Raw genomic sequence first — 14,625 nt, 5'->3', positions numbered from 1 at the left:
TAATTTTTGTTTGCTACGACGACTAACTACGTGTCCATAACCATCTATTATTGATCGGTACTTCTGAAGGACACATCGTTCATAGTATTAAAGCGACAACTTTAGCATATTAGTTGGTCGATGAGTACGTGATCAGAGTTGGCATGAAAATTCAGTGCTGTGCAAATAATTTAGTTGCGCCGGCAACAAACGTGAACTTAACTAGTCGCCCGCAGGCCGTGGCTAAGAGCAGCAAAAAAAAAAAAAAAAAAAAAAAAATCCAGCACATACAAAAGTACATTATTATTAAATAAAATGTAAACATGCACATCATAAAATACACGTATAACCCGAAAAAACGTTAACATATTAGCTTTGTACAAGTCTTATAAATAACAAGTCAAAGAATATTGTATGTAGTGTACGAAATAAACGAAGTATATAAAATTTTTAAGGTTGAAAAACAAGGGTTTAAAAATCTCACAGCATGCAATGACTTCTTATTCTAATATCTTCTTAGACACCATTGTTGTTATTGCATTTCTAGGTATTATTGCGTCTATTAACGGCGACATTAGCGTAGATATGCCTGTATTTGCCCCAGAAAGAGATGATATTAAGGTTCGAGGCACCATCTTCTGCGTAAATAACAATGATTGGAATCATTGGATTCCGCTTCAAGGTAAATAACGCGAATTCTTGCATAACGCCATAACTTATTCACAATGTTTATGTTAATCTTCTTACTATATATATGCATGTAGCGTTAACAATAATCGATATGTTTATTCTTATTTGATGCACGTTATATGAAAAAGTATTTTTAAAATCAATTCTATTGTTTGCTAATTAATAATATTCAAGTCATTTCACTAGTCCGAGGAGGTCCATCTCAAAATCTTAATGGGAGCTAGACACTCGAATGTGTTGTTTGAGAACGCTATACTTCAACACATAACGTTGTAAGATAGATTTCCAATTATTAAAATTGATGATACATAAGAATTGTGGAAAATTGACAGGGGCTAGAGTAGAGGTCTACTGTCCCTGGTTCCGTATCAAGTCAACAGTGACAGATAATGAAGGTTTCTTTCTCGTCGACTTGCCATACAAACGTTTCAGCGATGACTGCAAAGTGTACCTTGACAGCCCCGGTCGTGGCGTACATGACTGTATCTTCCCAACTGATACTAACAATGGCACCTCTGGTGCTCCTATAGCTAAATCTAATGAGCACCCTGGCCTCTTCGAAGTTGGACCTTTTGTCTACGTAAACACCCTATAAGTTTAATTTATTGGCTCAAGTAATTGCAACAAGATTTCTAATAGGGATTATGATCCCGATTTTAAGTCCGTTCTTCCAATGATCATCCCTTTTAATATATTGAGATTAATGAAGTTTATCTTCCTGTTTCTTGGATTGTACTTTTTTGGACAATGTTTCAATGAGGCATTCTAGGCACCTATCAAGAATGTGAGACAAATGTTCTATTCCATAATGTACCTCATCCTCAACCTTGACGGTATTTGCAAGTTAGACACTTCGAAAGCGAGGGGATTAAACCTTAACGTCAAGGTTGGACAATACAATCTTTCCTACTAGCTTGGTTGAAATAAATAAAATATCACTGTAATATTTATAATGAAATATTGTACCTAATTTGGTGATATGACAAGACTTGATTAAAATTTTATACAAGAGAGCAAACTCAAATAAAGCTAATACAAACATCGTGTTAGAGGCAAATACAAAGCCTTCACAAAACTCCACATTGTTAGAAAGTAGATGTACGGTACAGGAAGAACTTCCACACCAACAAGCTATTAGCACGATTTTATATAAATCTCTCCGATCTATCTTAAAATCCTAAATCAATATGCAATCCCAAAACATGACCTTCAAAAGATTAACACCCTTGCAAGAATATTTATACAGTTGACAGAGATTAGACAATTCAAACTCACATTCACACAGCTAGACTTAAATAGCATTTCACCTATGCCATTGAAGGAACAAACTGCCAAAAAAGTTGCAGAAGATTCTTTATGGCAAGCCTACCAAATTATATTCACAGCAAGAAATTCAAGAAAGGATTATGTTACCGAAAAACCCAGTCCCAGTAGAACGGCATCCAACTCCAGGACACTGAGACAATGAACCAACCAATCAAAATGAAGATTAATATGCAAGGTAAGTCATGTAGTTGCCTTTTGAACATGGTAGCTGAGGGCATGTAAATCATAAGCTACCATAACTACTTGTCAGTGAGCCAGCTGATCAATACTTATGAAGGACACATCGTTCATATAATGCAAGGACTTGGTTCTTGCTAGGATTTGCCAGCTTCAGCAGCTCAGCACCAAAATTATGTTTTACTAGTTCTTGCTTTAGTTTCTGAACGGTGAACTTGGTATAATCTTCTGAATTTATTTGTTCAACATCTTCATCACTCCCAAAAACCAGATGGACATCTTCTGGTGATGCTGTTTGCCGAAAAGGGCTGCCAATGCTCTTAAGCTTCTTCTTGACTCGAGTAATAAGTCTATCATCCTCAGCAGAATCAACCTTCATTTCAGTGGCCTCCACATTTGAACGTTTTCCATTAGATTTACTAGCCTCAAGCTTAGCTTCCAAGGCTGATTCATTAAAACGAACAGAAGCCAATTCCTGTTGTACTAGATCAAGCTTACCCTGGGTGGTCTGCAGCTGAACAGAGAGAGCTTCAGCCCTACGATTGGCTTCTGCTCGAGCACTACGCTCTGTTTCAAGTAATTCATTAAGTACTTGAACAGTGCTGGATCTTTCAGCATTGTTTAATTTCATTCGAGATTCTATCTCCTTCTCTCTTTCTTCAACTCTAGCCTCCAGCAATATCACTTTAGATTTTGCATCCATTTCTGATGCACGTATTCTACTAAGTTCATCAGCTAGATCCTTTTTCTGCCTCTCCAAATTCTCAATCTGCCTCTCTGCCTTCTCAATATGAGCCAATCTTTCCATGTACATTTTCTGAATATCACTTTTTTCCTTTAGAGCAATTTCTGCTTCTGCACGTGCTTGATCAGCAACCTCAACAGCTTTCCTCGATTCTATTTCAGCAGCTTTACATCTCTCTTGTAGCTCATCAATCATCATGAATTCAGGTTGATATTTCTCCTCCAGATAAGTTTTTTCCTGCTCAAGTATCTTTGACTGTCTCTCAAATGACTTTGCTCTCGCATTTGCAGCTTCTAACTCCTCTTCCAGCACCTTTATCTTGTTTTTTAAATCTGATACTTCCATATCATAGTTGATGACTCTTGACTCAGCAGCCTACAAAAGTTGAGAAAACAATAAATCAAACTATTAAAAATTAAAAATGTAAGCTACATGTCAATACAATTGCACAAAATTACAATAATTTAAAGGAGAAAAGAAAGATTGAGGCCATGAAAGGCGTGCCCAGTTCAGTCTAGAACAGAGGATTCATCAAGTGCTCCATTACACTTTATAAATCATCACAATGGTAGGTTTTTAATGAGCATTGTGTTTCACAAGCTAAGCGTGGATATCAAATAGCTTAGTTGGTAAAAGTCTTGGGGGGGTGATACCCAAGACTTGAGATCAAATCCAATCTACATTGTTGCCCTTGCAGCTCTTTCTACCAAAAGAGAAAAAGAAAAAAGAAAAAAAAAACCTACTTATCAGCGACTTATTTTTGCTTCACTATAAAATTTCTTCTAACTATTCATGTGAAGTTAGACTGTATCTGACAAAGAAAAGCCAGCAGAAAGGTATTTGTTGCTCTGATTCTTGTAATTTTCACTCATCCTTCACTTCAAATTTAAAGTGAGTCTTGGTCAATAGAAATTAGCTTCATTACAAGCCAGATTTAGTCCATTATCAATCCCTTGAAGGAAAAAGTCAACACAAACAAACAAAGTAAAGAGGTGATATCTGGGATGTAAAACTTAAACAGCTATCAGTACTCTTTTCATAGTAGTAATGAAAATTAAAACCTTATTTAGGTACAATAATAATACTTCAATCATTAGGTTTAAATCCATGGCCCATCATCATTCACAAATAATATGCTAAATATGAAAGCAAAACAAACAAGAATATCAAGGTTTGAAATGCTAACACTACACATTGAAACTGCACGAGTATTAATTGATTCTATTATTGTGGCCACTTATACTTGATATCTACTGAAGGCTGAAAAAATTTCTATGATCACACAGCAAGGCAGATACTCACCTTTAACCCCAGCTGTAAAGTTGTTAGCTGTTGTTCAACCTGGTCCACCTTCGCCATCTTTTCCTTGAGCTCTTCCTCCTGAATTTTATTTGCAAATAAATAAATAAATAAAATAACAAAAAACCTCCTTTGCACTACCTCCATTCCTGCAAAACCTTTAGGCTTTCCATTCTAGTTCGTTCCCGACAGTTGTTTACACTTCTGCTTTAAACAACATAACCATATTTACACGATTCCATCTCTTTCCTAGTTTTTTCCTACTATTTCCTTACCCTAACACTTACTTTATCCACTTTTTGCTTCCAACCACTCACCATATCAACACTGTTTCTCCAATTACCTTGATTTGTTTGGAAATAGTAATGTTAAAGATCCTTTGGGAACAGAGGTGAGGTAGTATATCTCTAGTACAGGAATCTCATAACCTATGTTACTCGGACTCTTTCATTTACCTCATGTGTCCGTGTCGACACGACACTTGGACACCGACACCGCCACTTGGACACTTCATTTTTAACTAAAAACACAACTTTTTCCAAGAAAATGGACGAGTCCGATGCTTGGACACCCGTGTCTAATTTGACACTTCATCCGAGTCCAAGTAACATAGCTCATAACTATGAGCAAAGGAATTTGTGACAACTCCTATGTGACAGACTCTAAAGCCAGAGCTAAGATAGAAAGGAGGTTAACAAATTTAAATAAAGAGTTGCAGAGTATCTCATACCTTTACAGCCAAAGTCTTGACAAATTCAGCTCTTAACATATCTTCCCTTAATTGCATATTCTTATTTGTTGTTTCTTGCACAACAGCTGTCTTTCCAAGGGCTGATTTTGCGTCTTTGGCAGCAATATCATACTTCCGTTTCCACTCCTCAGCTTCTTCTTTTGCAGACTGAGCTTGTTCCCGAAGAGCAGCCAGACTTGCTTCAGCAGCGCTAGCCCTAGACTTAAGAACACCTATTTCTGCAGAAGCTTCATCCTCTTCAGCCTTCTGCTTCAATAAGATATCTTCATATTTCTTTTTCCATCCAGAAGATTCCTTCTTGACTGAATCCAGCGTTTTTGATACGCTGGAATACCTCTCGTCCAAAGAGCTATATTTACTTTGTAAGTTAGATACTTGGTTTGCATAATCATCAGCAATTTTCCTCTTGTCACTTAGAGCATCATCATAGCGCTTCAGGTACTCAGACTTTTGCTTCTCACTTGCTTCTAATTTCTTGGTGAGCAAAACCACATTTTCTTCAAGGGACTGGCACTTCAGTTTAAGGGCACTTCGCTCCGTTCCAACCTTATCAAGTTGCTTTCTAGCAACTTCAGCTATTAGATCTTCAAAACTGGGAAAATTTACACACCATTAGATAAATCATTACCACGGGAGAAGAAAGCATAACCAAAAACCAACACTGACCTTCTCTGAAGAAAAACAGCCTTCTTTTCTTCCTTCCCAGGGCCATAACATGATGCTTCATACTCAGACAAAAGATCATCAAGCACCTGCGCCCATAAGCCACAATGTTCAAGAAATAACCGGACTTGCAGTTCTGTTTATTTTGGATTTATTGAGTTATCCATATATATCTACCATGAAAAGGAGTACATTGCCCAAGATATTTGTTGATTTGTCGCATAGTGATTCGTGTACATTAACATTTATTAGTTAAGCATTAGTCAGAACAAGCAATGCCTATCATATACCAATTTAAATATAAAGAAAGATACGTTGAACAAGATTAGAGTATTTATGATAATATTGGTTATATATATCAGTTCAGATCACAATTAATACTGAAGAGACACAAATACTAGGTATTACTGTTGACCATTATGTCATTGTTTTCTGTTTAGCAATTCTTAAAACAGAATAACTGTCAGCATCCATAGCCAAAAAAAAAAAAAATTGCTAGATGGAAGCCCTATAATTGCTAGTGCTTCTCCCATAAGCTTCTCTCCTCAAGTCAATCAATTACTCAGTAACCTAGGTATGTAGGGGGGGGGGGGGGGGGGAGGAGGTCTGCTATGATCATCCACAAAGAATTTCTTCCTCCATTTACGTCTAACCAATTCTACATGCTCTCGCAAAGCCACTATATTCATGTCATTGTAACTCCTTTTACGGAAAGATGTTTCTATGACCACAGTTCAGAAATGGCATCTATGGTCAAAGTCTCAAAGAAACATCTTTCTGGAAATTTTCCCAATATCCTTGTTCCTAAAGCTCTGGAAATTTGCAAATGGACCTTACAATAACAAGAATTTAAGGAAAGATTTCTAACCTTAAGCACTTGAACTAGTTCTGCATTAGGGACAAGGCAAGCTGTTCTAAGTTGTTTTTCCATATTTTGAATTGCAGTTGAACATTGTATATCTGCCTCCATGTAAGTATTTTTCCTATAATTCTGCATTAGAAAATATATAACAAAGAGCTATGTGAAGGAAAGCAATCCTGGTAAGTTAGTAACTGAAAACTGAGAAATATTAAAACATTGAGAACTCAAACCCTGCATTCAACGGAGTAAAACTTTAATTCTGCAAATATCAATGAACCAAAACAAACGTTAACTACCTCAAATTCCTTCCTACAATAATTCTGCAGAAGCATCTCATATTTCTGCCTAGCTGAACCAGCTCCTACAGCATTTGAATTATATATGCTCAAAGCATTTTGCACTGTATCTTCATGGGCCTCTCTAAGTGCTGCCTACAAAACAAGGCAATGAGGCATAAGAATATAAATAGAAATAAAACAATAATACAAAAGTACAATACAGGAAAGACCCTTACTTCCTCAGGTGGCTTTGACTTGTCAAAGGAAGATGTATATTCTTCAGAAGCTCTGTTGAATGCTTTTCTGCATTCAGTTTCTTCAACACTCTGAAAAAAAGGGAAAAAATTTAAATAAAATAAATAAATAAATAAAAAAAGAAAAAAAGAAAGAAAGAAATTAATCTTTCGCACGAAACAAAGTCGAATTATAAAGGTTTAAATCCAGCAGAAATGTAACTAAACCAGGCAACTCAAAGACAGGAAAAGAACTTTAGATAATTCCCCAATTTCCTTGTTCCTAAAGCATATATCTTGAGATAAACGAGTATCTATTCTGGATTTTACCCAATTCTCACCAACAAAGAATATAGTGTGTATACCGAGTCCAGGCCATTACCATTTTTATCAGCCTGAACACAAATGAAATTTCATTCAGTTTCTTGTTATTACTTTCACCATTCCTCAACGTCCTTCGGCTTAACCCAATATTATTATTCCTAGTTATATGCATTAATGCATTATTACTATTCAATATATGCTGATTAAAAATTAATGGTAGCAATGCAACTACTAAGTACTCCCTCCGGATTTTTTAAGTGAAAAACTAGCTTCTATGCAGAGTTTAATGAGATATGTATAGGATATAAAGGTAGGGTTGTTTGTTAGAGAATTAAAAATTTAGATGTTAGATGAGAGAAATAATAAAGCGTGTAGGAATGGGGGCCATGTGGAGAAAATATTTGATATGTAGCTGTAGGGACCAAAAGAGAGACAGATATAATAAATAAAATAAAATAAAAATAGTAGGACGCTTCCAAAAATGGAAAGTATCACTTTTCTTATAATAATAAAAAAAGAAAAAAAGAGAGGTTTAAGGAAATTGTGTCCTCTATTTAAAAAAAAATTTTAAAAAAAAAGACAGACACACAGACAGACAGACAACGTAGCTTATATAGACCATTTTTTTCAAATTATCCAAATAAGAAAGCTTTCTTCCATAGCAATAGGGACACAATTTTAGGTGCATTGCAAATTATTATTTGCTATAGTGCACCATCTTTACAAAATGGGAAGGAAGAAGAATCAGAGTTGAGAGAAGCGCAAGCAAGCATCCTAAAAACCTAAAATGCATGAGGTACCCAACAAGTATGCATACAGGGCACAAAAGACAAAAAAGATTACTTGAGGGATTCTAACCAATAGGCCTACTCCCTCACAAAAAAAAAAAAAATTAAATAAATAAATAAATAAAAAAGCCCTACTTGCATTGGTGTTCTTAAAGCTCAATCTGTGATTTAACTTATTCATTAACTTCTAATGATGGGGGCAATTAGTGTAATCAATAGGCTACTTTCTTTACCAACTCAAAGTTGATTGGGAAAGGTCTTAACTCTAGAAACCTGAAGTTGATAGTCTTGATACACAAATTGTCATGTGTTGAAAAACCACTATAGCAGCTGCCATAAGGATTGGAATCACATTATAAATCTTCTTTATGATGATGATAATTTTGTAATATATTTGACAAACTGGACTTGTGTTATAGGCTAAACCTAATGTTAACTACCATGAGGAAATGCTCAAAGTAACTTCACATTGGGTAAAACTCCGTAAACTATCAAAATTCTACTTAATTGTTGAGTGGGGGTTTACTGTGTAGTATACAAACTTCATGGGGTTGGTTATTGGCGCAACAAAAGTGTCTAATAGAATTTCACAGAGCATTACAGACTGATGAAAAACTTTATACAAAAAAGAAGTAGTTATTTAATTTCCTGTATCCTTCCATGTCTTAGTAATTTCTTTTGCTATTAAGATGCTCAGTGACTTCTTTCAGGGGGGGCGGGGGTGGAGGGAGGGAAAACAATTTAGAAATGTAAATCTAAAGAAAACATATTCCTTCCGTCCCTTAAGTTGTCACACTTTCCTTATAAAAATAATCCCTGTTTAATTGACAAATTGCTCTCTTTTTTTTTCATAAAAATGGCATGGATCCACACTTGTTGTAAAAATATTTCTCTCACCTCACTTTTTAGTTTTTACCCACTACTTAATAACTATAATAAAGAATTCCCGATACCCACTAACTATAATAATAAAGATACCACTACTATTCATCACACAACATTTTTTTTTTTTTGACACAACACACAACAACATTAGAATTGCCTAAATCTTTGTGTCATTCAAATTGAGTCAACAAAATTAGGGAAGGAAGGCTTGGAGGTATTGACGAAAGGAGCTGTCTCTTTTGTGTTAAGCTGAACCTGAGCACATGAAGGGTGCCTTGCTTTAATTCTTCTTGTATGGTGGAGATCTTGACATACTGATGCATTTATAATGGTTGGCAAGCTTTAGGCTCAGCATTTTAGTTCTATAGTCTTAGTGGCTGTGTGCTACTAGATAGGATGTAAACTGAGAACAATACTTTGGTAATTACACTACACTGTAATCTTAATCACGTAATAAATAATAAATTAAAATCCTTAGTGTGTATGGTGGGTTAAGAGCATCAGCAATGGAGAGGATGAATATATCCTTTCCCATTTTCTTTCTTTTTTTCCTCCAATTGACACATCATGTTCTCTTTTTTCCATATCACTTCCCACTATCTCTATCCTTTCCCTCCTTCTCTTTCTTTAATTTTTCCAACAACAACGAGGATCCTTTCCCATTTTCTTTCTCTTATTTACATATACCCCACCACATATTCTCTTTCCTATAAATATGATTAGTTTTTAATATAGTGGTTTTTTAAAAACAAAAACTAAAAATAATAAAACTTTTTGCACAAGAGCCAAAGAAGAGGATCCTTTCCATTACGAGGAAACTACCATTTCCTCTCCTTAAGAGGATCCTCTCCCCTCTTACACATCAATGCATCATCAATTTAACAAGCATCATAACTAAAATTATAAGATAATTGCTCAAGAGTATCCTGTGGAAGACTTGCCTGCCAAGAGGAACTTATTGTTGGAACTGCACCATTATTCAATGCATCAAGAAATGATTGTGTCAAACCAGCAAGCATCGGTCCATTCATTACAGTTGCGCCAATTTGCTTGGGCCTCGTTCTTTCAAATGCAAACCTCGTTAATGCATCCAAACCAGATCTAAATTCTGGTCTAAAGTTGTGCAGCTGTGTACAATAAACATAATCTGCAAATGTTAGTGAGAGAGAGAGAGCAAGAATAGTCCACTCAAAAGTTTATTGGAAAAAAAAAGATACTTACTGGTGTTTGATCAAGATGCTGAAGTTCAGTCTCACTATTCAATGGCCGAACAAGGGTGAAACATTCACGATCAGGGAAAAGAGCACGAATTGATTCCCGAATCTAATAGTCATGAGGTATTATATCAGTGCAGCCAAATACACTAGTATAATTTGCATCATAAACATGATAAACCAATTCTCTAATGATTAAGTTGACATAAATATATTAAAGCAAATATCATTTTTTATTCTCTAGAATAGAAAAATAAAATATCAACCATTTTTCACTGCCAACAAGAAGAACCTTGCCACACATACCTCATTTTTTGCAACTATATCCTTCCCACTACCTTGAACTGGCCTCAGCGCAAGCTCCAAATAATCACGAGGTGTTATCTTTCGACCATCCTCAACCAAATCCAGATAGAAGTCCTGCATGATAATATACATGTAAATCAAAGAAACCAAGAGCCTACGTTCAAGGACACAAAGCAATTTACCCTCAACAGCCAAACAAATATTGGCGAAAATTGCCCAAGTTCAGAAGCTGTGGTCCTTCCTCCAGGGGCCCTAACACGTATATGTTTAGTCATTTCAGTCACAAGGGAAAGTTGATCCAATGCAGCCTCATCAATTCCACCCATCTATATTAAGAAAAGAAATCACCAATAGCCACTATTACAACGACGCTAACACAATACTCAAAAAACAAATAAAGCTGCATAAACATTGATAATGCAATCCAAGAACAACGACCAATCTCTAAAAAGTTTTCCTACCTGGTTGAAGATGAACAGGCTGGATAAGAGAACAGCCAAAGAAAATATTTGTGTGCTGTATGTTCCCTGTACAAATATTGTGTAAATAAAATGCAAGGAAGTGAACTAAACACAATTACTCATAAATCATAAATAAGTCATCCATTATTGACACCCTCACTGAAAAGCATGGAACATGCAGACAGCAAAAAAGATGCCATGCAGTAATGGTTAAGTAAAATAAATATAGAGAATGAATCAAAAACAGAAGTAGCACTGACAGTCTGATCATAAGCATCAATTCCTTCAGTATCCAGCAGTATAAGATTATATTCTGTTCCATCAAGAGCAGTCTTCTTCAAAGGCGTACTCCACAACCAAAGTCCTTTTGTACATGGCCGATGCGTTGATGCAACTTGAAATCCACTGCTCCTCCCAAGAAGCTAGAACCATTTATAAATACTGTAAGCTTCACTTATACAGTATCATAATACAGCACCACACATATGAAGAAATCATTCTTTCAAAAGATTTTTATTAACAAGAAACAGGACCATTCTCTGCCACTTATGACCAACATTGACCTGACTTGACCAGTGGCAGATCCACTGTGGGTTCAAGTGAGTTCATTGAACCCACTGATCTTTTGAAAAAAAAATTTAAAAAACAAAAAAGCAAAAAAAAAAATGTATAAAACCAATTTGTCCGCATAAGTGAAGATAGGACAAGTAGCATAGCCCAGTGGTAGGATGGAGTTTACTTTGTGCGCTTGACCTTCAAGGTCGTGGGTTCGAATCCCAGCAACATTAATTTTATTTTAGCCTTTTTTTTTTTCTCCCTTTTGTTTAAATTTCTCCTCCAAACTCCCAATATCCCAAACACTCATTCAAAGACTCAAACATCAAACCCCTTTACCCTAACTTATTTTCCCCTAACTTTCTTCTCCAAAGTATATAAAAATCCAAATGCTTTTATACATCCTTTTTCTAATTGTATTGTATTGTATTAAGTTATATGTCATCCATTGTAATCAGAAGTTCAAAAGTATCTATTAAAATTTAATTTATACTTCATTTTTTTTTTTTTTGGCAACGTTTATAATTTTATAATATATACACATACTCCTTTGATTGTTTTTTTTTTTTTTTTTTTTTTTTTTTTTTTTTTTTTTGTGATTCATACATTGGAAAAAATATATAGAGTCAAGTGGGATCCTATCAGATTCGTCTCAAAAAGTATTTTTATAATATCAACTATTTATAATTTTTACAAAATTGATACAACTTAAGATATTTAGCTTCTAGAATGTGTATTGGCAAGCGTGAAATCACCAATATTGTAATTAAAACAAACGCAAACCTATATGTTATTTTTTGACGATTCCGAACCCACACTTCTGAATTCCTGAATACGCCACTGACGTGACCTGACGCGACACGCCCAATAATCAGGTCTGGGGAAAACCTATAATTATAAGTTCTTTTGTAAAGTACAGAAAATTGTGATATATTGGTAGCAAGACCCTGAACAGTGAACATTGATTCCAAGCTAAAAAAATAATCTAGAATTTCAATTTCAAGATCCTATATTGCTAACATATACTAGCTCTGTTATTTTTAGTTGATACCTTTCTATTATCATACTTTCCAACGCATATTTTTAACGCTTAATATCTCTAATTATCAACATTGTAAAATTATAAAAAGTGGATACGATTCAAACAAGATCATACATGATTATAGTTATCATATTTATAAATCACAAAGCGAGTCAAAGTGTGTGAATAGTGTAAAAGTCAAACGGTGTCAAGGTACATAGCATTTAGTCAAAATCAATCCATTATAATCGCGTGAATTAAACTAGAAATCCACAGCATCAATTCAAGAAAATTAGTCTACAACTAACTGTCGAATTCAGTTCTTAAAGCACATATAAACTATCACATTGTCAAATTGCATGCTACTAAATCACAATTTACAAACTACATTCTACATCAATAATCAAATCACTCACAAAAAAGAAAAGGTCAACAAAAATTCAACCAACAACAATTACAAAACCCTAGTAAAATCCACTTCAAAATAAAAAGCTCAAATTTTCAGACCACTTTAACAATCCAAAATTCAAGAGGAGAGAGAAAGTGAAACCTGATTAAGAATAAAGCTCTTGCCCTGACGAGCACGACCACAAACTGCGACGACTCCAATTGGTTCCTTAACAAGCTGAAGAACAGCCAAAGCTTCTGGATCAATGCGAAACTTGCCATCTTCATCGCTGTAAACGAACCTAATCGGCCGCGCTGGTCCGGTAACCGACGGCGCCGGCGGTGGTGGCGACGGTTGTGGAGGATTTTCCGGCGACGGGGAGGAATCGGCGGTTTCTTTGCCTCGGAATAATCTCATAATTTGGGATTTAGAAATGGAGCGTATTTTGGAGTTTGGGGGGTTAGAAACTTAGAATTGGTGTGGTGGAATTAAAGAGTAAATAATGATTGTTTTTGGTGCTTTTTATAAGTCGCTTTTTGGAAATGGAGAATAAGAAAAAGAAGGAATTAAATAAGTATTTTGAGGAGGGAAAAAGATCAATTTTTTTTTTAAATGTAACTACCATCTTAGTTTAAAAAAAAATAAAAATCTTCCATCTTTTTTTTTTTAAATATTTTTCAAGGAAAATCTAATTTTATTATTTAGCCTACATGACACCATCAATATAGAGCTTGATAGATTATTTATGTTGCACACGCACGCATTGTGTGCGTCTCTTAGCTTGTTATAATAAGAGAGACTCTAGCATAGACACTTTTGTGGGGTCTCAACATTGCGGTTATGGAAGTACAAGTGTACAACTCCCTAAACTAATCAATTGGGATTTTTTTAATTTTTTTTTTTTTTTTTGGAAAAATTACTTAAAATTTTCAATACCGTGAGCAGAATTTATTATGTATACTCGGGTGTATCGTACACCCACCTCACCTAAGGTTAGTTTTTTTTATCTTTATTTGATAATAAAATGAAAAACAATCATCAAAATGAGAACAAATATTTAGGGGTGTACGGTACACCTGAATGTATATAACAACCTCTCTCATGTAGGAAGTAAGATTTGTTTTTAGGTTCAGCTTATAACCGCTTACAACATTAGCGAATCTGCAATTTTAGGCAGTCTCTTTGAACTTGTTAGTATAATTGTCAATGCTCACTTTTCTTGCTCTAGGCTAAAACTTATTAATCAACCAAGGACGCAAAGAGATCTATTATTAGTTAGGTGCGGTCTAAAACAATAATGGTCTTAGCGGTTTAGAAAATAAATAAATAAAAATTAAAGCCCAACACCAATCCTACATTCCTACATGGCTATTTAGGGATTTTTTTTTTTTTTTTTAAAAAAAAAAAAAAAAAAAAACTAGCTTTAAACCCGTGTGATGCACATTTATTTAACATTTTATAATAATTGTTTTTTTTTTCAATTTCATACAAGAATAGTACTTGTAAAAAAATATTTTAATAGTAGTGTTAAATAATTATTCAATATTTTAAAACTGCATCTTCTAGCTGTTTAGCCAAAATTGCAAATTATTGCAAATTTTATTTTTCAATAGTAACATTCTTTAAGTTTTTCTAATTATTAGTATCGTATAATATGCATTGCATATATGTAACGTTTCT

The 14,625-nt window shown here is 34.7% G+C and overlaps 2 protein-coding genes across 2 annotated transcripts; one reads left to right on the top strand and one right to left on the bottom strand.

Annotated features, from left to right (window-relative positions):
- Window positions 1–471: 471 nt before the first annotated feature.
- Window positions 472–1,264, top strand: LOC110727652. Its single transcript, XM_021907231.1, has 2 exons — window positions 472–661; window positions 1,002–1,264. Exons 1-2 carry the CDS (start codon window positions 472–474, stop codon window positions 1,262–1,264), a joined length of 453 nt encoding a protein of 150 aa, XP_021762923.1.
- Window positions 1,265–1,587: 323 nt separating this feature from the next.
- On the bottom strand, window positions 1,588–13,440 carry LOC110727932 (guanylate-binding protein 2-like). The gene is made up of 14 exons (XM_021907524.1): window positions 13,108–13,440; window positions 11,242–11,403; window positions 10,982–11,047; window positions 10,703–10,846; window positions 10,521–10,634; window positions 10,222–10,323; window positions 9,942–10,127; window positions 7,007–7,096; window positions 6,789–6,923; window positions 6,499–6,621; window positions 5,634–5,719; window positions 4,947–5,559; window positions 4,220–4,297; window positions 1,588–3,292 (listed from the first exon to the last, which is right to left on the bottom strand). The coding sequence occupies exons 1-14, from the start codon at window positions 13,360–13,362 to the stop codon at window positions 2,258–2,260; spliced, it is 3,189 nt and encodes a 1,062-aa protein (XP_021763216.1). The 5' UTR covers window positions 13,363–13,440; the 3' UTR covers window positions 1,588–2,257.
- Window positions 13,441–14,625: the final 1,185 nt, after the last annotated feature.

This window comes from Chenopodium quinoa, unplaced genomic scaffold (genome assembly GCF_001683475.1).
Source record: "Chenopodium quinoa cultivar QQ74 unplaced genomic scaffold, ASM168347v1, whole genome shotgun sequence".
NCBI classification, from domain to species: domain Eukaryota; kingdom Viridiplantae; phylum Streptophyta; class Magnoliopsida; order Caryophyllales; family Amaranthaceae; genus Chenopodium; species Chenopodium quinoa.
This window is presented reverse-complemented; position numbering and strand designations above follow the sequence as displayed.